The following is a 21,884-nucleotide window of genomic DNA, read 5'->3' on the forward strand; positions in this document are numbered from 1 at the left end:
CTAGAAAAAAAAAGAAAAGAGAGACATACTGACAAACTGTGATCAAGTAGAGTGTCTTCGTTAGCTGTTCTCTGGTATACAGGATTAACATGCACATCACAGTGCTTAGATCAAGTATTTCTGAAATTTTAGAACACCTAACACAAAAAATGCACACACTACGATTTAATCTCTTTGATGATTTGGGAGGCACTTCTAGTTCCCATACTGTCTTGCAGTGATTAGTGGGAATATGATGTATCTTTGTGTTTCACGTATGTGGAGAGCATCAGAACCAATCAAAACAAGATAACAGAAAGCTGTATCAACCACATTTTGTGATGAATGTTGCTGAAAACAAACATTTTAAAGTTTCAGCAATAATTTTCTTGGGTCTCAGAAACAAACAAACACAAATAGTTGCATTTGAATCATACTTTTTTTTGGAGACTGAGTTTCACTCTTGTCTCCCAGGCTGGAGTGCAATGGTGCAATATTGGCTCACTGCAACCTCCGCCTCCTGGGTTCAGGCGATTCTCCTGCCTCAGCCTCCCGAGTAGCTGGGATCAGTCATGCGCCACCACACCCGCCTAATTTTGTATTTTTAGTAGAGACAGGGTTTTTCCATGTTGGTCAGGCTGGTCTCAAACTCCTGACCTTAGGTGATCCGCCCACCTCGGCCTCCAAAAGTGCTGGGATTACAGGCGTGAACCACTGTGCCCAGCCTGAATCATATTTTTTACACAAATATAGTCTGTTTTAATTGTCTTCCCAACCCTATTTGAGGCAGAGACTCTGCGTGAGAGGGAAAGGGTTGAAGAAACTCAGTGTTTTTCAAACTCTGAGATCCATTAATGGATGGGGAAACTAACTGAGCCACGACTAGAATTTTAAAAAAATATATAAACAGAAAACATCAATGTGTACTGTAGCAGTAGGGGTTATATATGATTTCATGAGATTTTTGTTTCAGGCGTAACTGTGTATGTCTACATATACTGGGTTGTGACATAAAATGTCACTTCTTACTGGGGGTTCTAAGTCAAAAGTTTGAGAGCTACAAGCGCTAAGTTACCATTCCCCAAAGAGTGTTCTACGGAACAATAATAATCCCACAGTGAGGGATCTTTGCCAATACAAGATTTTATAAAACCATGGATTTGCTAAACACAGAATACCCTATCTTGTTCTTGAAGACTCACAATGTGCTTCTGCATACTAAAGATCCTAACAAAGTTAGAAACCTGTTTAACTTTGCTTAACCCAGTAGTTCCTAAACTTATTTGACCACAAAGCCCCTTTTCTGAACAATACCAGCTGGCATCCTGCAGAATAATCTTTGGGAAATGCTGTTCCAGGCAAATGCTACTGTGAATCCCTCTACCTTAATTACCTGTTGAGTCAGCCTCTCTCTTTCCTTCTCTAGCATGTAGGTGACATCATCTCCTTCAGCCGTATCCTGTGCATGCCGCTGCCTTTCTTCCTCAAGGTCTAGGATCACCTTTAAAGAATTTTTTAAATTTCATTTTCAAATATCAAGGAGTCACATTTATTAATACAACCAATAATAAGTGCCAAATCAGGCACCTTAGATAGTTCCAGCGATCAAACAAACAAACGAATAAATGAAACCCAGCAAGGGCTATCAAGGAGCACACTGCCTTACAGTCAAAGACATGAAAGCTCTGTGTTAAACAGTAAGATACTTACTTTACTTGAAGTATGTAGAGAATGATATGCAAACAGAGAGAAGAGAGCAACTAATTAGCTAGAGGGGTTGAGGAGGTGTCGAGAATTAACAGAAATTCCAAGAAACTGCAGGCAGTTTGGTGTTACTAGGGGCCAGGTGTAGGTGATGGAGCAAGACAGGACCACAGAAACCTGAAAGCTGAGATTTTCTTCTCAATGCTCAAATCACCAGAGGCACCAAAGAAGGAGCCTGAAATTCAACATTTCAAATAGGTGACATTCTAAGTGTGCGTTGTTTAACTAATAATATACATTTTTATATAGTTAGATAAGAGGTGGATAGACTCTCTTGACTTCCTACTGCATGTAAAAAGGCTCAAATATACAGACCTTAAATGGAGATTTTTCATACGCCCTTTTATTTAACTTGCCTACCCCTATTTCACTTATCCTGGTGCCAAAGGATTAAGCCCAATTTTAAGGAGAAGACAAATATATTTATTTTTCGAGACAGGGTCTTGCTTTGTCACCCAGGCTGGACTGTAGTTGTGCAATCATGGCTCACTGCTGCCTTGGCCTCCCGAGCTCAAGCGATTCTCCCACCTCTCAGCCTCCCAAGCAGCTGGGACTACAGGTGTGCGCCACCACACCCAGCTGATTTTAGTATTTTTTGTAGAGATGGGGTTTTGCCATCTTGCCCAGGCTGGTCTCGAACTCCTGGGCTCAAGTGATCCACCCGCCTCAGCCTCCCAAAATGCTGGGATTACAGGTGTGAGCCATCACACATGGCCAAGAATACAAATTTAAAGAGACATTTTTCACATAATCCCATCTACAACTGCAAATATTCTGATTGCTTAGTAGCTTCTGCTCATGCTTAAGAAGTGCCTTGGCCCAGACCTCCAGGGTAGAGCACTCTTGTCCCAAAGGCCATTTCTTAGTCTTCTCACTAAAAATTTTTATGAGTGAAGAGAGTAAATTTTCTGGGACATGAAACCTGTCTATAAAAATAAAAATGAGCTCATGCCTGTAATCCCAGCACTTTTGGGAGGCAGAGGCAGGAGGATTGCTTGAGCCCAGGAGTTTGAGACCAGCCATTTCTTTCTCCCTCTCCCTCTCCCTCCCCCTCCCCCTTCCTTCCTTTTGGGGAGACAGGGTCTTACTCTCACCCAAGCTGAAATGCAGTGGCATCATCTCGGCTTACTGCAATCTTTGCCTCCTAGGCTCAAGTGATCCTCCCACCTCAGCCTCCTGAGCAGCTGAGACTACAGGCATACACCACTATGGCCTGCTGATTTTTTGTAGAAATGGGGTGTCGCCATGTTGCCCAGGCTGGTCTCAAACACCTGGACTCAAGTGGTCCTTCTGCCTCAGCTTCCCAAAGTGATGGGATTACAGGTGTGACCCACTGTGCCCAACCCAAAACCCCATTTCTACAAAAAAATACAAAAATTAGCCAGGCATGGTGAGGTGTGCATGTAGTCCCAAGCTACTCAGGAGGCTGAGGTGGAAGGATCACCTCAGCCCAGGGAGGTTGAGGTTGCAGTGAGCCATGATTATGCCGTTGCACTCCAGCCCAGGCAACGGAGTGAGACTTTGTCTCAAAAAAAAAAAAAAAAAAAAAAAAAAAAAAAAAAAAAAAAAAAAAAGAGGCCAGGAGTGGTGGCTCATGCCTGTAATCTCAGCACTTTGGGAGGCCAAAGTAGGTGGATCACCTGAGGTTGGGAGTTCGAGACCAGCCTGACCAACATGGAGAAACCCTGTCTCTACTAAAAAATACAAAATTAGCCAGGCATGGTGGCACATGCCTGTAATCCCAGCTACTCGGGAGGCTGAGGCAGGAGAATCGCTTGAACCCAGTAGGCGGAGGTTGTGGTGAGCCAAGATTGTGCCATTGCACTCCAGCCTGAGCAACAAGAGTGAAACTCTGTCTCAAAAAAAAAAAAAAAAAAAAAAAAAAAAAAAAGAGACTGGTGCTGTGGTGTATGCTTGTAGTCCCAGATACTAGGGAGGCTGAGGTGGATCACTGGAGCCCAAGAGTTCCAGGCTATAGGGTGCTATGATCGCACCTGTTAATAGCCACTGTACTCCCGCCCAGGCAACACAGCAAGACCCTGTCTCTCAAAATAAATGAAAGAAAAAAAATTTGGCACATTTCCTTTTTTTAATCTAATTTTTCAATTTAATAGAAAGACATGCTTTTGGCCAAAAGTGGTAAGTCTTATCTTCTCCCTTTTGGGAGTCCTCAAAAATTACAGAAATGGAATAAAAAGACTAAAACCCCACAAAGGAGAGAGCCTCTAGCAGAGAAAAAATTTTAATAATATTTTGAAGAAGAAAAGAGGCTGGAGTTGTGCTAACTACTTTAGTTTGAAGGAGGGAAGCTGTTTTGCCTTGCAGAGCCCCAAAGAGATGGAACCTGGAGGTGGCAGGTACTGCAGAGGAGAGGTGAAATGTAGAATAGAAAACAGGAGAACTGGCTCAAAAAGCCTGTTTTTTTGTTTGTTTGTTTTGTGTTTTTTTTTTTTTTTGAGACAGAGTCTTGCTCTGTCACCCAAGCTGGATTACAGTGGTGTGATCTCAGCTCACTGCAACCTCCACCTCCTGGGCTCAAGCTATTCTCCTGCCTCAGCCTCCCGAGTAGCTGGGATTACAGGAACGCCACCATGCCTGGCTAATTTTTGTATTTTTAGCAGAGATGGGGTTTCACCATGTTGGCTGGCCTGGCCTCGAACTCCTGACCTCAAGTGATCTGCCTGTCTTGGCCTCCCAAAGTGCTGGGATTACAGGCATGAGTCACTGTGTCTGGCCTTCAAAGCCTGTATTTTCAGAATTATTTGTCCCTTCACCCTGATTCCTGCACACAGACCATCAGCATCTGGCCTCTGTCACATCTACTATTCCCAAATCCTGAGCCTGTCACACTCAAGAAATAGTGTGACAGGCTCAGGATTTGGGAATAGTAGATGTGACAGAGAATGGTGGTGGGGAAAGAGGATTAAATTTGTTCTGGGTAAGGGTTAAGGAGAGGAAAGGGAGGCGGGGTGTAAGATAACTAAATCTGCACCTATATAAAAGAAAGTAATATAAATGTCTAAAATTGATAAAGCAAGAGAGAACAGTGCAGTATTTAGAAATATGGAGGTTAGCTACCAAAGTGAATGGCTAAAAGAAAAAACTGGTTGCCTGTGAATACTGGGGAGGATGGGGAATGAGAAGAGGTGGAATAGAAAACTGTTTTTCATCATAAGCACAATGACCATGTAATTTATTATTCAAACCAGAACATTTCTGACAAAGGGAATATGGTTAATAACTAAGCCAAGGTGACAGGCATAAGCTGAGACTATGAGCACCCTAATTATAAGCCTCTAGGTACTGTTTGATTTCTAACAAAGTCAGTCTTCTACTTTGATAAACCACTTAAACTTGAACCTGGGAGGCGGTGGTTGCAGTGAGCCAAGATTGTACCACTGCACTCCAGCCTGGGTGACAGAGTGAGACTTCACCTCAAAAAAAAAAAAAAAAAGGATAGGTACTTTGTTTCAAAAATTTAATATTCACTTAAAACATTTAGCACTGCAATATAGTATTAAGAAATTTTGAATTATTTTTAACTTCTTCCTCTCTCCAATCACCTAGAGACACAAACTGTCCCTAGTACACCTTCCACGGGCATGAAAGCTAGCCCAACTAGCTTCAACACAACTCAGTCACCTCATGGATGAAGTGGAAATAAAGCCTGCCTATTAAACAAGAATGTTGTGAAGATTTTTAGAGGATTATGTAAAAGCTCCCCCTCCACCCAATTTAGGCAACTAACTCCCACCCACTGATACCTTTTAAATTGGAGTGTAAATGTTTTCAGATTACTTCATTCTAACCAGAGGTTAAACATTTTTGGGTCTTGGGTAACTTGGAGAATCTGATTAAAGCTATGGAAAAAATACATTTCCTACAAAAATGCATAAACTCTGAACATTCTGTCTATTTTCTGGGGGACTGTGGAACATCTGAGGCCTATCCATGGTTAAGAAGTTCCACTCTGGCCTTTCATTTGGCTTCTGTGAAGGGAAAGAAAAGATCATGGGCAAGATCCAGAGCCTAGAAAATGTATCAGATGCAATTTAAGCAGATGGCTCTAATGCTGGTAACCATAAAAGTAAGGTCCACCAAATTTTGCAGCTGCTAACCCTATTTTTCAGATGAAAATGTTTCCTACCAAATGCACTGATAACTGCCTTGTTGGCATAAATCTAAGCTGACAGTGTTTTAAAAATGAAGATTGTAGCCAAGCATTTTTACAGGCCAAATTTGAGGAGTAAATGACAAGATGACAAGTTGGTGAATAAATTCACAAGCACTAGAATTCCAGTAAGATGAAGCAGAGGAAAGCACAGGTTTGCCTTCTTAGGGCTTGTTAGAAATGGAAACACACACACACACTCTTTACTAATAGGGTAGAACAGCTTTAAGGTAAATACTGTAAATAACCATAAGGTTTGCCTTCCTATTTTAGGGCTTGTTAAATATGGAAACACACACACACACACACACACACACACACACACACACCCCTCACTAATAGAGTAGAACACCTTTAAGGTAAATAAACCTAGGGACTGTTTATGGTTTCATGAGCAACAAAATGCAATGAAACTCAAAACTAGGAATAATAGGAATAAATGAAAATAATCTATTGGCTTCTGTGTTTATCCTCAGGTAAATTCTTTCTCTCCCTTGGATATAGCATGCCTCAAATACCTGTTAATCTTTTTATTTATCTCTTAAGTAAGCAAATAGAGAACACTCCCGTCAGCTACAAGCTTGGCCAAACCCCAAAGTTTGAATGATCAAGAACTGAAAAAACATACAAAGTGTTTTGGAGTGACATATCAAGAAGAAATGCTGTCTTAAATAACGTGTCTAGCACGTTCTCTAAACTTAACATTTGCAATAAGCTGTGTTTTCTTTTTTATCTCCTGGCTCTTACATAAACTAAGGGGCTTTTTGATACCCGTGAGATGTCCCAATTGAATTACTGTGAAAAACTGGCAGCTGACAAGAAAGTATCAGGCATAATTTATAAAGACTTCACAAAGATTTACACATCAACTGAGGTGAACCTACCTTTCGGTGCCTGCTCTCAGCAGCAGCCAGCTGGGACAGCATGCGCTCCTGCATGTTCTTGCACTGCTTCATCACAACCTTAAGAATAGAGAGTGGGTTTGTGCAGACTGGCTGCTTTTCGCCATCATTTTTCTCCTTCAGTGTTTCAAAATCTCTCTGTAGAGCCATTAAAGGATCACTGATGTTATATTTTCCATAGCGTTCTTCAATGAAAGTATCTCTGTGTTGGGCCTGGGAAAGAGGAAAAAAAATAAGCATCTTGCTTTTTAAAACTACTGAGGAAGGGGGATTTGCTATCCAGTGGTTATACATTAAAGGTTGTGGTATTAGTATAAATGTAACCTACTAATTACAAGTCAGATTGAGCCATCTAAAGAAACAGCATTAGAAAGGTGGCATGGTATATTAACAAGAACAAATACTTATAAAGCACTATGTATTAGACATTGTTTTAAATATTTATAGTCAGATTAACTTGTTTAAAATTTACAACCCTGTAAGGTAGTGCTATCATCTCGATTTTGCTGATGAGAAAACTATTCCTGGTTACTCATCTAGCAAGCTGTCTGAATTGGGATTTAAACCCAGGCAGCCTGGCCCCAAAGTCTGTGTCCTTAACCTCTGTGCTTACTGACTCTGCTTATATCTGCTTATGAATGCTTATATTACCAGCAGGTACATCTTATTTTTTTCCGTGTTATGGCACTAGCATTTCTAAAACATGTTAAGTATGATAATTTTATGAGTTTATATATTTAGAGACCTAACAAAATGCCAGCAGATATATAAAGTGTGCAAAATATAAGCAGGATTACATTACAATCTAGGGCTACTTGTGATCTGTACATATGAACCATTACTCAGTTGTTGATGGGTCAAGGAGGATGGAGGCACCTCATAACCAGACATGCAGACAAAACCACTTCCACCTGCTGCCAAATTCCACCCCCTCTTCTTGTCTCTGGTTGTTACTTTCCATTCTCTTTTCTGTCTCTTTCAAGGCTTGATGAGCCTTGGGGATGAGCATGTAAGAAAGGGATGCAAGCTGGTGCTTGGAGTCTGGTCAAGGACGTTAGCCCTGGGTACCCAGTTGGGAGTATAAGGATCAGGAAGTGGGTGGAAAGATATTCCTAGGCTTCCCTCTTTCCTTATCTCTGTAGGAAGAGCTTGAAGAACTCCATATGAGCATCATACATTACATGTACATTACTTTTTACTTATTACACAGATATTTAAAAGTTTCTTGAGATATTTTACAATGAAAAATGAAGTGTTAACACGGTTGAAGAAACTAAAAAGTCACAGCAAAGTACTATATAATTTAAGCTTTCAAATTAAATCTGGTTATGAAAACTACTATTATTTATCCATTTTAAAAAACTAATCAGTAGTCATGTTTTCTTAGCACTGCCATCCACAAATAGGAGCCTGTTTAAAAAAAAGGGAAATTTGCAATTCATTGGCTATGCTTTAATTTAAAGGAACCTGTAAGAAAATAAAGCAAACGTGGGTTTTTTTTTAAACACAGAAGTATTTCAGTGCTGAAAATCTGAAGACTTCTTCTTCACTGACTGTCCAATTTAGGCCCCAGGAATCACTTAGCCTTATGGTAAAATTTTACGTTCTTATCAGCTGGCAAATGTTCAAAGCAGTTAGAAATTCTGGGTTTTACTTCTGGCTTGACTGCAGCCATCTTACTTTATGACATTACTGGAGTATTTGGATGTTATTTGTATACTGGAAATATGAAGAGAGAAATCCATTTCTTTAAGTTACTAATAACTATCTTTCTAGCCTTATGGTGTGTGTGTGTGTGTGTGTGTGTGTGTGTGAATTAAAAGTGGGGGAGGTATAAAACACAGAGTCTAAGATGAAACTCTACTTTTTTTTTTTTTTAGATGGAGTCTCGCTCTGTCGCCCAGGCTGGAGAGCAGTGGCACAATCTTGGCTCACTGCAAGCTCCACCTCTCGGGTTCACGCCATTCTCCTGCCTCAGCCTCCCAAGTAGCTGGGACTACAGGTGCCCACCACCACGCCCGGCTAATTTTTGTATTTTTTAATAGAGACGGGGTTTCACCATGTTAGCCAGGATGGTCTCGATCTCCCGACCTCGTGATCCACCCGCCTTGGCCTCCCAAAGTGCTGGGATTACAGGCGTGAGCCACTGCGCCTGGCTGAAACCCTACTTTTTCAGCTCCAAGTTAAAAAGGAAATTCACAGTAAAATTTCAAAATAACCTCCAGTCCATTTAGGATGGAGAAAGAAAAGATCAGCTCCAGAACCAGCCATTCTTCTTCTTATTTTAAAACATGGTGAATGGCCGGCCGCAGCATCTCATGTCTGTAATCCCAGCACTTTGGGAGGCAGAGGCAGGAGAATCACTTGAGCCCAGGAGTTTAAGACCAAACTGGGCAAAATAGGGAGACCTTGTCTCTACAAAAAACAAAAAATTAGCTGGGCATGACGGCATGTGCCTGTAGCCCCAGCTACTTGGGAGGCTGAAGCAGGAGGATTGGTTGAGCCTAGGATCTAGGCTGCTATGAGCTCTGATTATACCACTACATTCCAGCCTGGTTAACAGAAGAAGAACCTGTTTCTAAAAATACATAAATAAATAAAACATACTGAAAGTAAAACCAAAAGGCTAGTTGTATTTTAAAAGCAACAGTGCCAAACAACATGGGACTCATCAATGTTTCCCTTTTACCATGTTTCTTTAAATTCAGCTATAAAAACCTGAAATTGATTACCTGTAACTCACTGAAAGTATCCAATTTTTTTTTTCTTTTTTCTTTTTTGTTTGAGACAGGGTCTGGCTCTGTCAACCAGGCTGCAGTGTAATGGTGTGATCACAGCTCACTGCAGCCTTGACCTCCTGGGCTCAAGTGATCCTTCCACCTCAGCCTCTTGAGTAGCTGGGACTAAAGGCACATACCACCTCACCCAGCTATGTTTTTTTTTTTTTTTTTCCCCACTTTTTAAGGCCATGTTTAGAAAAATAGAAAAGTTTAGAAAAAGAAGCAAAAGAAAAAATAATCTCTTTATGCAGCTGAAATACTACTTTTCTAACTGTCACATTTCTTATTCATGATAGCCATTTCAGTATAGTTAGTGATGGTAAAGGAATAACTATTGGCACTGCTGGTTTAGTAGGGCAAAAAGGAAATAGAAAAAGTAAACCCAAATACTTTTAATAACCTTTTCCTTTTCAGAGCACCACGGAGAAAGTGGGATGGAGGAGTAGGAGCTGGGACTACAATTCATGACCTTGATATCAGATCTGCTGAGAAGCTGTCTGTCTGGTTTGAGTAGAATATAGTTAACTAATCCCCAAAATATGACTTTTAAAACCCACACTGTGATTACCCTGTATAATTAATAAGCACCACAGAGTTATGAGTAATAGACAAAGAGCTTCTTTGGTGAGGTCTCAGCCTGAGAACAGTTGTTTGGCTGTCTGCTTTCTCCTGTAGTACTTCATAGTAATTCCATAATCACTTGCATAGCAATTACAAGTTGTATAATACAGACGGTTTTGCCTGTAAAGGAAAAGGATCTGTGGAATAACCTCAAGAAGACTCCTTGTCAGAGAGCGATTCTCTTAAGTACATTCTAATATGGGGTCAAATATAGGAAAGGTGAATTCAAAGTCTATATTTATTATATCAAACACTGGACTGGAACATGGGAGACAGAACATGGTATTTTTCAATCAACTTAATGATTCAGTCAGGTGAACTATATGGATTACAGGTTTAACAGTATAAATAATAAAAAAACCCCAAAACAGATATTAAAATTTGAAGAATGAAGAGATTTAATGGGGGTGTGTAATGATGATCTATTCCTGCATACCAATCACCCCCAAAGTAGGCAGCCTAAATAATAAACATTAAAAAAAAAATCTCACAGTTTTGGAGGGTCAGGAATCTGGGAGGGGCTTAGCTGGGTGGTTCTGGCTCAGGGTCTCATGAGGTTGCAATCAAACTGTTGGTCAGGGCTGTAGTCATCTGAAGCCATGACTGGGACTGGTGGACCCACTTCCATGCTTACTTACTCACATGACTGTTGGCGTAGGCCTTGGCTCCTTACAAGTGCCAGCTTCCCACACGGCAAGTGACCCTCAGCCCCATAAAAGAGACAGAGACCAAGATGGAAGTCCCAATGTCTTTTATAACCTAATCTTGGAAGTGACACACCATCATTTCTGATGTATTCTATCAGTCACACAGACCAACTCTGGTAAATTTGGGGGCAGACTACCCAAGGGTGTGAATATCAGGGGTTAGAGATCACTGGGAGCCATCTTGGAGGCTGGCTACAAGGTCAATGACTAGATGTGCTACCACTATCATTTATATCTCAGGTCAAAATTTAAAGACCAAACACCTATATTCAAAACTATCAAAGCTGAGTTGTAATATATTAATGATATTTCAGTTATTTTATAAGAAATTTTAAATGATCTTAGATTTGAGTTTGGGGGGGTTTAGTAATAAAAATAAAGTAAATTCAATTTTATTATTTTTAATTCAATAACAACACACACTTTAACTGAACAGAAATTCCTACATTGTCAGAAAACATGATGGTCTTTAATTTCAGACAGCAGAAAAATAACTGGCTGGTTAGACAGATTCAATAACAGAGGGTATTATCACAGCAGCCAGAGCACACTAGTCATCTATTACTCATTTATTTTTACTATCACAGGCTGAATGAAACACACCACTACTGAAAGCTTAAAATCAAATCACATAATCTTCTTAGAGTCGGCCATACTTGCTCTCCAAAAGTTTCAGCTGTGTTATTCCTAACTTCAAAAGGAAATATGAAGTAGTCACCTCCTCCCCACTTCCCAGTACAGTGTGTGTGTATATTCCAATCTTAAAGTAGGAAATCAATTTCTTTTTATTCTTTGGCACCAACATGAAAAATCATTCAAAATCCAATGGTGAAGAATTAAGGCTCATTTAATTGGAAGTTTATATTCAACTATAAGGTTTTATTTTCAAGACTCAGGCTGGTACCATAACTGGATTAGGATGTATTTTTGCCACTAAAGAGACAATTCTCAAGTGATATTTTAAAAAAGTAATCAGCAATGTGAACATCATAGGTCTTCAAAGAAATCTGAATACTTCATGCCAGGGACCAGAACAACAATATGATTCCAAGTATTTGGTTAATGCTACCAAAAGCATGTTAAAAGGAATCATTATCACATGCACACTGAATCTATTTACTGTCAAGTAATTCACACTATAGATAAACTATAAGTAGTTTATAGCAACCTGAGCAACCGGAAATAAAGCAAACATTCTGGATAAAGATGACAACAATATTATAAGAAAACCCTTGTTCTGGAAGTTCCTTTATAATTGCTGAACGAGAACTAGATTTTAATGTTTGATACTAATAAAAGAGCTGATTTAGCCTCATTTAAATTAAACTTTATTTTTTGGAAAATAGTACAAAAATTTAACATGACAGTAAAGAGAGAAAACTGTCATGATTTAAAAATATTTCAGGCCAGGTGCAGTGGCTCACAGCTATAATACCAGCACTTTGGGAGGCCAAGGCAGGCAGATCACTTGAGGTCAGGAGTTCAAGAACAGCCTGGCCAATGTGGTGCAACCCCATCTCTACTGAAAATACAAAAATTAGCCAGGTGTGGTGACTCACACCTGTAATCCCAGCACTTTGGGAGGCCAAGGTGGGCAGATCACTTCAGGTGAGGAGTTCAAGACCAGCCTGGCCAACATGGTGAAACCCCATTTCTACTAAAAATACAAAAATTAACTGGGCATGGTGGCATACGCCTGTAATCCCAGATACTCAGGAGGCTGAGGCACGAGAATCACTTGAACCTGGGAGGGAAAGGTTGCAGTGAGCCAAGATCGCACCACTGCACTCCAGCCTCGGTGATAGAGTGAGACTCTGTCTCAAAAATATTTTAACTAACTGTGAAATAGAATGAACTTCAAATATTCCCTCTGGAGTCAACCTGCAACCATAAATATTTATAAAAGCAATTATTTACATAAGGACAGATGACCATTTATTATTATTTGACTAAAGTGTACTAAATTCTATTCAAGACTAAAAATAGTTTAGTATAAATAGGTATAAGTGTGGCACTTCTAGCCCACAGGCTGCTTGCTGATAGCATAAGAATATGAGTAAACAGGCTGGGCGCAGTGGCTCACATCTGTAATACCAGCACTTTGAGAGGCCGAGGCAGGTGATCACCTGAGGTCAGAAGTTCGAGAGCAGCCTGGCCAACATGGCGAAACCCCGTCTCTACTAAAAATACAAAAATTAGCTGGGTGTGGTGGTGGGCGCCTGTAATCCCAGCTACTTGGGAGGCTGAGGCAGGAGAATTGCTTGAACCTGGGAGGCGAAGGTTATAGTGAGCTGAGATTGCTCCACTGCACTCCAGCCTGGGCGACAGAGCGAGACTCTCTTAAAAGAAAAAAAAAAAAGAATATGAGTAACAGTATAATGTAGCTACTTCAACATTCAAATTCCAGAGTCCTGTGAAATGTTCTAATGAAACTGAAATCAAATGTGTTGAGATTTTTTTTTCTTTTTGTTCTTACTTGTTCAGTGTAGGTAGGTGGTTGAAACAAATTATATGTACATTCTGGACTGAGTCCACAAGAATAACTTTTTGAGGTGGGGAAGAAAATGTGTTTAGGAATTCAACAAGTACTGAACAGATTAATGAACTGATAAAGGGAGAATGCTCTGAATATAAATTAAGAATTTTGAAGTATAATTTAAAAATAATTTATTTTTGGCCGAGGCGGGAAGATCACCTGAAGTCAGGAGTTTGAGACCAGTCTGGCCAACATGGTGAAACTCTGTTTCTACTAAAAATATAAAAATTAGCCAGGCATGGCGGCACATGCCCGTAGTCCCCACTTGGGAGGCTGAGGCAGGAGAATTGCTTGAACCTGGGAGGCAGAGGCTGCAGTGAGCCGAGATCGCGCCACTGCACTCCAGCCTGGGCGACAGAGTGAGACACTGTCTCAAAACAAAACAAAACAAAAACCAAAAAACATTATTTTTTAGAGCATTTTTGGGTTCACTGCAAAATGCAGCAGCAGGTACAGAGATCTCTCATATATCCCCCGCCCCACACAGGCACAGCCGCCCCCATTATCAGTATCATCACCAAAGTGGTACATTTGTTCCAGTTGAAAAAAGTATTATTTTAAATGATACATTAGATCCTAATCTCTTTTTTCGGGAGACCGTACATTTCTGAAAATACGATGGGAAGATGCATACCTTATACCATATACAAAAATAAAAATGCATCACAGACCTAAAGAGAAAACTGCAATAGGCAAAAGCATATGAAGAAGTGCCTAAGTCATTAGGGATCAGGGAGGTGTAAGTTAAAAAAATAAAAAGATACCACTATACAGCCACTAGAATGGCTAATATGACAGACTGACAACATCAAATGTTGGAAGGAATGTAGAGTAAGTAGAACACTCACACATTGCTAGTGAGAGTATAAAACAGTACAGTTACTTTGGAAACTGATCTGGAAATTTCTCATAAAGTTAGACAAATCCTACCTGTAATTCTACTTGTAAGTATTAAATATTAATCCAAAAGATATGAAAACACATTTCTACAAGAGTTTTATACAATAAAGCTGCTATAGCAGCTTTATTCATAATAGCCCCAAACTAGAAATAATCAGATATCAATCAACAGGAGAATAAACAGAATGTGGTGCATTTATAAAATGGAATACTAGACAGCAATAAAAAGGAACAAAGTGCTGATACATACAGTGACACTGATGAACCTGAACATCATACTGAACAAAAAAAAGAGGCCAGGCATAAAAGAGTATGTTCCGTGTGACTTTGTTTAGATGAAGTTGTGGAATAAACAAAACCGAACTATGGTGAACAAAAAATCAGAAGAGTGGTTTCCTCTGGGGACAGGGGGATGATTGACTGGGAAGGGGCACAAGATCCTGGTGTGATAAGAATGTTCTGTGTCTTGATAGGAGTGTGGGTTATGTGGATGTGTGCATCTGTAAAAACACATTGAATTGAAATGTTTAAGATCTGTGCATTTCACTATATCCCAATTATACCTCCAGTTAAACAATGTAAAATGTAAATATATATAATAAAAGTTATAAGGAAACAAGTTATATGTAGTATATGTTTTACATACAGTATTTCCAAAACAGATAGGAAGGTCAAATCAAAGTATTTTTAACAATAATGACAGCAAAAACAACAGAGACGTTAACACTCAAGCGTTTATTGCCTGCGAAACAGTGTGCTTTTTACATATCTAATCTATTCCTAACAGCATTCCTCATGAAGTAAACATCACTATTATCTTCATTTTATAGAAAAACTGAATATCAAACACGTGACTTTCCCAAGGTCACAAAGCTAATTAAGTAGTGAAGAACAATAAGTGTTATATATAGTTAAGTGCTGACTATGTTAGCTGATTGAGTAATACAGAAATACATCCCCAGGACTTTGTAGGAATGAATTTCAATTTAGTAGGTCTTGATCAGTAACTTAAAAATGAAACAAAACAGAATAAAAAACACTGCAGAGCACTGAATGTTAGAAGATGCATTTTGAGGAACTTTTCTTCTAGCATAAGAATATAGGTGTGTACCCCAGGTCACAATGCAAAGTCTACTTTTTAATATGTGTTACTGTCCAAAAAGTTTGAGAAACACTAGAATGGAATGAAGAATGCAAGAAATCTGAATCCTGAATCTATCATTTTAAACAATTTAAGCTATGATAAACATGCAAATTCTAACAGAAATGATAAGTAATCGGTATTATTGTTTATTTTAAACTAACAAATGTTATAAAGTCGATAAACCAGGAGAGGTTTGGTCTAACATCAAATATACACAATGTAACAAAAAATAAACAACACAACACATCTCTGTGTTATCAGGGTTAAACAACCAAAATACTATTAGAGAAATCTGGGAAAGTTTTCTGGACTTGTGCATGATTTGCAGGGCCCAGGCTTTGAATGGTTTGAATACTTAATGTTTGCTGGGTACTGTGTATTATAAGCAACGTGAGTAATGACATGGGAACAGAGATGTGACTATGTAAGATGTAGTCCACTGCCCTCAAGGAGCTTAAAATTTGCTAGACAAGTATAAGGCCTAACATCAGCAATGAACAAATAGCCTCTCTGTTTAAGTGTTTTCTAAACAATATCATTAATGTTTAGAGGAACACCAAGTACAATTTATTTGAGATTGGAATTTTCTAAGACTTAGACTTTACATTCACAAGGAATAGGAAGGAAAAGGCCAACCCTGGAAGTGGGTGGGTTCTGGCAGATAAATGGAGCAATCGGCAATTTAATGAATTACAGGAAACACCATGAGGTTGGCAGGGTTCGGGTAGGGGGCCCACACAACCCAAAACTGTCTCTGAAGTATTACACAGTGAAACCCAGCCTACAGACTATAGCTGTGTGTGATACTTAAAGTTAACCCTATGAACTTGAAAAACCTTTATTGGAGATGTGCTGGGCTCTTTCACTCACCATTAACAGACAGTGCCGAAAACTTCAAGGTTAATATATTTTAAAAGAGCTCAGTAAACAAGATGTGAAAGGATATCTTCATTTCCTCTAGTTAAGGTACTCTATGGGAGAGAGATCTGAAGCTGCGTAACTGTGAGATGGGTCTTAACTCTAAAAATTTATTTGAAGCAAGTTTCTTAAATTATAAACAGACTGATATTACACAGAAACATGCCAAGAAACAAGCTGCTCAAAAGTGAGGTCCTGGGAAGAGGGCCTTATCTTGGTTAAGAAGTAGAAACTATTCATATTTAGAAGTTATCAAGTAACAGGAATAAGAAATTTGTGGGGGAAGTGGAGGTGGGGTGTGAAAAGAGACAGGGCAGAATGAAAAAGGGGACAGTAATACTTTAAGACCCCCACCATGGTGAGAGCAGGATGCCAGGGCAGGCAAACAGAAGCAAGGACAGTGTAATCATACATCCTAATGACAGAAGGTGGAATAGAATATCTAAGTAACATATTAAGATAAAGAACAAGCCCTATGTCACAAGTCGGCAGATGGAAAGGCAGCAATTTCGGCTGTCACTGTAGCCTTACGTAGAAAGAAGTAGCTAGCTAGTTATTCGGTTTCAACCAGCAGTCAGATAGATTGGGATTCAAATTAAGGAAGGATCATTCTTCTCTAGAGAACAAAATGGGGAGAGAGTAAAAACATCAAGACTAAAAAGTAAAAGGTGGGCTATCATTGCATTGCAGGGTGTTTAGTGATAATTTTGAATACAACCTGGCAATGGTCATCACTGCAATAAGGCACAAATATATGGTGAAATCGTGCATGCTAAAGGTGACCACTGCAACTGTTAGGTCCAAGTAATCCCAACCTAAGACTGCCTTTATCTTCTGTTCATAACAGAAGTATACAACAAACCCACAGCCAACATCATACTGAATATGCAAAAGCTGGAAGCATTCCCCTTGAAAGCTGGCAAAAGATAAGGATGCCCTCTCTCACCACTCCTATTGGAAGTCCTGGCCAGGGCAATCAGGCAAGAGAAATAAATAAAGGGCATCCAAATAAGGAAAGAGGAAGTCAAACTATTCCTGTTTGCAGATGACATGATTCTATATCTACAATAGATATAGAAATATAGAATACAGAAAAACCCCATGGTCTCAGCTCAAAAACTCCTTCAGCTGATAAACAACTTTAGCAAAGTCTAGGATACAAAATCAACATACAAAAATCACTAGCATTCCTACACACCAACAACAGCCAGGCTGAGAGCCAAATCAGGAACGTAATCCCATTCACAGTCGCCACACATAGAATAAAATAGCTAGGAATACAACTAACCAGGGAGGTGAAAGATCTCTACAATGAGAATTACAAAACACTGCTCAAAAAAATCAGAGATGACACAAACAAATGGAAAAACACTCCATGCTCATGAACTGGTAGAATCAAAATCATTAAAATGGCCATACTGACTAAAGCAATTTACAGGTTCAATGCTATTCCCATCAAACTACCAATGACATTCTTCACAGAACTAGAATAAACTATTTAAAAATTCATACAGAACCAAAAAAGAGCCTGAACAGCCAAGGTAATCCTAAGCAATAGAACAAAGCTGGAGGTATCACGCTGCCCAACTTTGAACTGTACTACAGGGCTACAGTAATCAAAACAGCATGGTACTGGTACAAAAACAAACACATAGACCAATGGAACAGAATAGAGAGCCCAGAAATAAGGCAACACACCTAAAACCAATTGATCTTCAACAAAGCTGACAAAAACAATGGGGGAAAGGACTCCTTATTCAATAAATGTTGCTGGGATAACTGGCTAACCATATGCAGAAAATTAAAACTGGACCCTTTCCTTACATCACATACAAAAATTAACTCAAGATGGATTACAGACTTAAATGTAAAACCCAAAAACTATAAAAACCCTGGAAGACAACCTAGACAATACCATTCTGGACACGGGAACTGGCAAAGATTTCATGACAAAGACACCAAATGCAATTGCAACAGAAGCAAAAATTGATAAATGGGATCTAATTACTTAAGGGCTTCTGCACAGCAAAAGAAACTATCAACAGAGTAAACAGACAACGTACAGAATGAGAGAAAATATTTGCAAACTATGCATCTGACAAACGTCTAATATCCAGCATCTATAAGGAAGGAACTCGGCCGGGTATGGTGGCTCACGCCTGCAATCCCAGCACTTTGGGAGGCTGAGGCAGGCGGATCACAAGCTCAGGAGATCGAGACCATCCTGGCTAACATGGTGAAACCCTGTCTCTACTAAAAATACAAAAAATTAGCTGGGTGTGCTGGCGGGCACTTGTAGTCCCAGCTACTTGGGAGGCTGAGGCAGGAGAATCACTTGAACCCAGGAGGCAGAGGTTGCAGTGAGCCAAGATGGCACCACTGCACTCCAGCCTGGGCGACAGAGTGAGACTCCGTCTCAAAACAAAAACAAACAAAAAAAACCAAAGGAACTCAAACAACTTTACAAGAAAAAAAACCAAGCAATTCTATTAAAAAGTGGGCAAAGGACATGAATAGACACTTTTCAACAGAAAACATACATGTGGCCAACAAGCATATTTTAAAATGCTCAATATCACTGATCATTAGAGAAATGCAAATCAAAACCACAATGAGATACCATCTCATACCAGTCAGAATGGCTATTATTAAAAAGTCAAAAAATAACAAATGTTGGTGAGGTTGCTGAGAAAAGGGAACACTTATACACTATTAGTGGGAGTGTAAACTGGTTCAACCATTGTGGAAAGTAGTCTGGCAATTCCTCAAAGACCTAAAAACAGAACTACCAGTAATCCCATCACTCAATATATACCCAAAGGAATATAAGTCATTCTACCATAAAGACATGCACGTGAATATCCACTGCAGCACTATTCTCAATAGCAAAGACACAGAATCAACCTAAGTGCCTACAGTGGTAGACTGAATAAAGAAAATGTGGTACATATACACCATGGAATACTACACAGCCATAAAAAAGAATGAGATCATGTCCTTTGCAGAAACATGGTTGGAGCTAGAAGCCATCATCCTTACCAAATGCAGGAACCAAATACCACACGTTCTCACTTATAAGCTGGAGCTAAATGATAAGAACACATGGACATCAAGAGAGGAACGACAGACACTGGGGACTATTTAACAGTGGAGGGTGGGATGAGGGAGAAGACCAGAAAAAATAACTACAGGGTACTAGGGGTGATGAAATAATCTGTACAACAACCCCCCATGACATTAGTTTACCTATATAATAAACCTGCATATGTACCCCTGAACTTAAAATAAAAGTTAAAAAAAAAAGTGTACTAAAGGGAGCCAGGCACAGTGGCTCGTGCCTATAATTCCAGCTACTTGGCAGGCTGAAGGAGGAAGATCACTTGAGGTCAGACGTGTGAGACCAGCCTGGGCAACACAGTGAGACCTGTCTCTAAGAAAAAAAAGAATTGTGCTAAAGAGGATTGGGATATGGATGGATAAGAAGAACAGGAGTGATCTTTGGTGACATGAGCTCTTCTTTTCATTCTGAAGGATGGCAACACCATATGGAAACTTTAAATGTCACCAGATAAGAATAGAATAACCAAGACCCTCTTTTCCATTTTAATCCCATAAGGAATAGGAAAACTGGCTCTATTCTAGGCCTCTAAGACTCTGTTTTGGCACCTTCCTCCTTTAATGATTTCTAGGTCTGGGGTGAAGATGTCAGTCATTTGTCCTATGACAGATATTCACAGAAAAGGATGGACAAGAGCCTGAAAAAGACATTTTAAAGGTTAAAGAACTCAAAGTTACCACTTTGGAAAGTAAACAGACAAAGGGGGATGATAAAGATTTTGTGAAAGCCAAACAAACAAACAAACAAGCAACAATAAAACAGGACAAAAAAAAAGCAAATCTCAAAAAAAAAAAAAAAATCACAGGAGAAATGGAGGATCAGTCGATACATTCTAAAAGATAGAGAATCTGTGTAATTTAGACAGATGACCATAAAGGTTCTTAGCTAAAAAGTCTGGGAAATAATATTTTTGTAAGTATCCAGATGAAGAAAGACAAGCTATTTTTTTTCATACTGAACTATTTTATCTGATACTGAAAGTTCCCCTTACTGACCAGTCAGGGAATGCAGATAATCACACCCCAATTTGATAGGAAAGGATACCAAGATTAAATGTCAGTTGAAAATTAAGAAGTAATAGGAAATAATTTCCAAACGATTTTTTCTTTAGATGAATACAAAATAGTGAGCAAAAGTACATATTCCAATTATGTGGTATCCTTCACTACCAATAAAGAACAAACACAATGCAATGATTTCCTGCCTGAAGAACAAATTGTTCCTTCTTAGTACGGGGTAAGATGTAAATAATGTCACTGAATGGAAATTATCAACAACAGTAAAAGTTATGAAATTATATTACTAAAGTTAAGTTTCTTTTCTGAGAAATATGAATTAATAATTAGCAATCTATTTTGAGCCTTGAATACATTCAAGGTAGACTTACAGGGCCTGAAATCATTCTCCTGTATGACAAATACTTATGAAGTACTTACTTGGGTCCAGATACCTGGGATATAGTGGTAAATAAGATTAAGGACCTGCCCCCTGAGGAGCTTACATTTAGTGAAAAAAAAAATAATAATAAACATAAAGAAAGTAAACAAATCCCTATAATCTGTGATGCTTATCAGCACAAATATATAAATTCTCCTATTATCACTCATCTAGTGTAGACAACAGAAAAAGAGAAACCATGTTACGTATGATTCAATCCTATGAACATTTATTGGGTACACTTCTTTTTTTTTTTTTTTTTTTTTTTGAGACAGAGTCTTGCTCTGCTGCCCAGGCTGGCGTGCAATGGTGTGATCTCGGCTTGCTACAATCTCTGCCTCCTGGGTTCAAGTGATTCTCCTGCCTCAGCCTCCAGAGTAGCTGGGATTACAGATGCGTGCCACCATGTGTGGCTAATTTTTATATTTTTAGTAGAGATGGGGTTTCGCCATGTTGGCCAAGCTAGTCTCGAACTCCTGACCTCAGATGATCCACCCGCCTCGGCCTCCCAAAGTGCTGGGATTACCAGCATGAGCCACTGCACCCAGCCTGGACATACTTTTTATGCGAAGGGTTCTATGTGTGAAGAAGAAGGAAAGGAAAACAGTATTCGAAACAAGGGAACAGTTCAAGCAAGGTTATGGAAGAATGGAAATGCGTAATTTGGCTACAGAGGTCAAATTTATAGCTAGTAGACTGGCAGGAAATGAGACTGGGTTCCAGCCAGTCTGTAAATGTCTTGAATGTAATGTCTTTAAGCTTAATTTTTTAGGCAGCAAGGAGTCACAAGAAGTTTTTAAAGAGAAAAACAAGATCAACTTGATACTAATGATGGTTAGGTTACAAATCTAGGATATAAGATGAGTAGCAGAGTGTCAGGTAGGAGGCTAGATCCAGAGACCATTTG

The 21,884-nt window shown here is 39.3% G+C and overlaps 1 protein-coding gene across 4 annotated transcripts in view; it reads right to left on the reverse strand.

Moving 5' to 3' along the window:
- The window catches only part of CTTNBP2NL (CTTNBP2 N-terminal like), a 65,416-nt gene that overhangs the window by 4,296 nt on the left and 39,236 nt on the right, over positions 1-21,884 (reverse strand). For all 4 annotated transcript variants that reach the window (XM_003810692.5, XM_063606399.1, XM_008963030.4 and 1 more), the window contains 2 exons: positions 6,799-7,029; positions 1,373-1,480 (listed from right to left, as the gene is read on the reverse strand). In XM_003810692.5, coding sequence (XP_003810740.1) covers positions 1,373-1,480; positions 6,799-7,029 — 339 coding nt within the window. The remainder of the gene's footprint in view (positions 1-1,372; positions 1,481-6,798; positions 7,030-21,884) is intronic.

Source organism: Pan paniscus, chromosome 1 (assembly GCF_029289425.2).
Source record: "Pan paniscus chromosome 1, NHGRI_mPanPan1-v2.0_pri, whole genome shotgun sequence".
Lineage (NCBI taxonomy): Eukaryota > Metazoa > Chordata > Mammalia > Primates > Hominidae > Pan > Pan paniscus.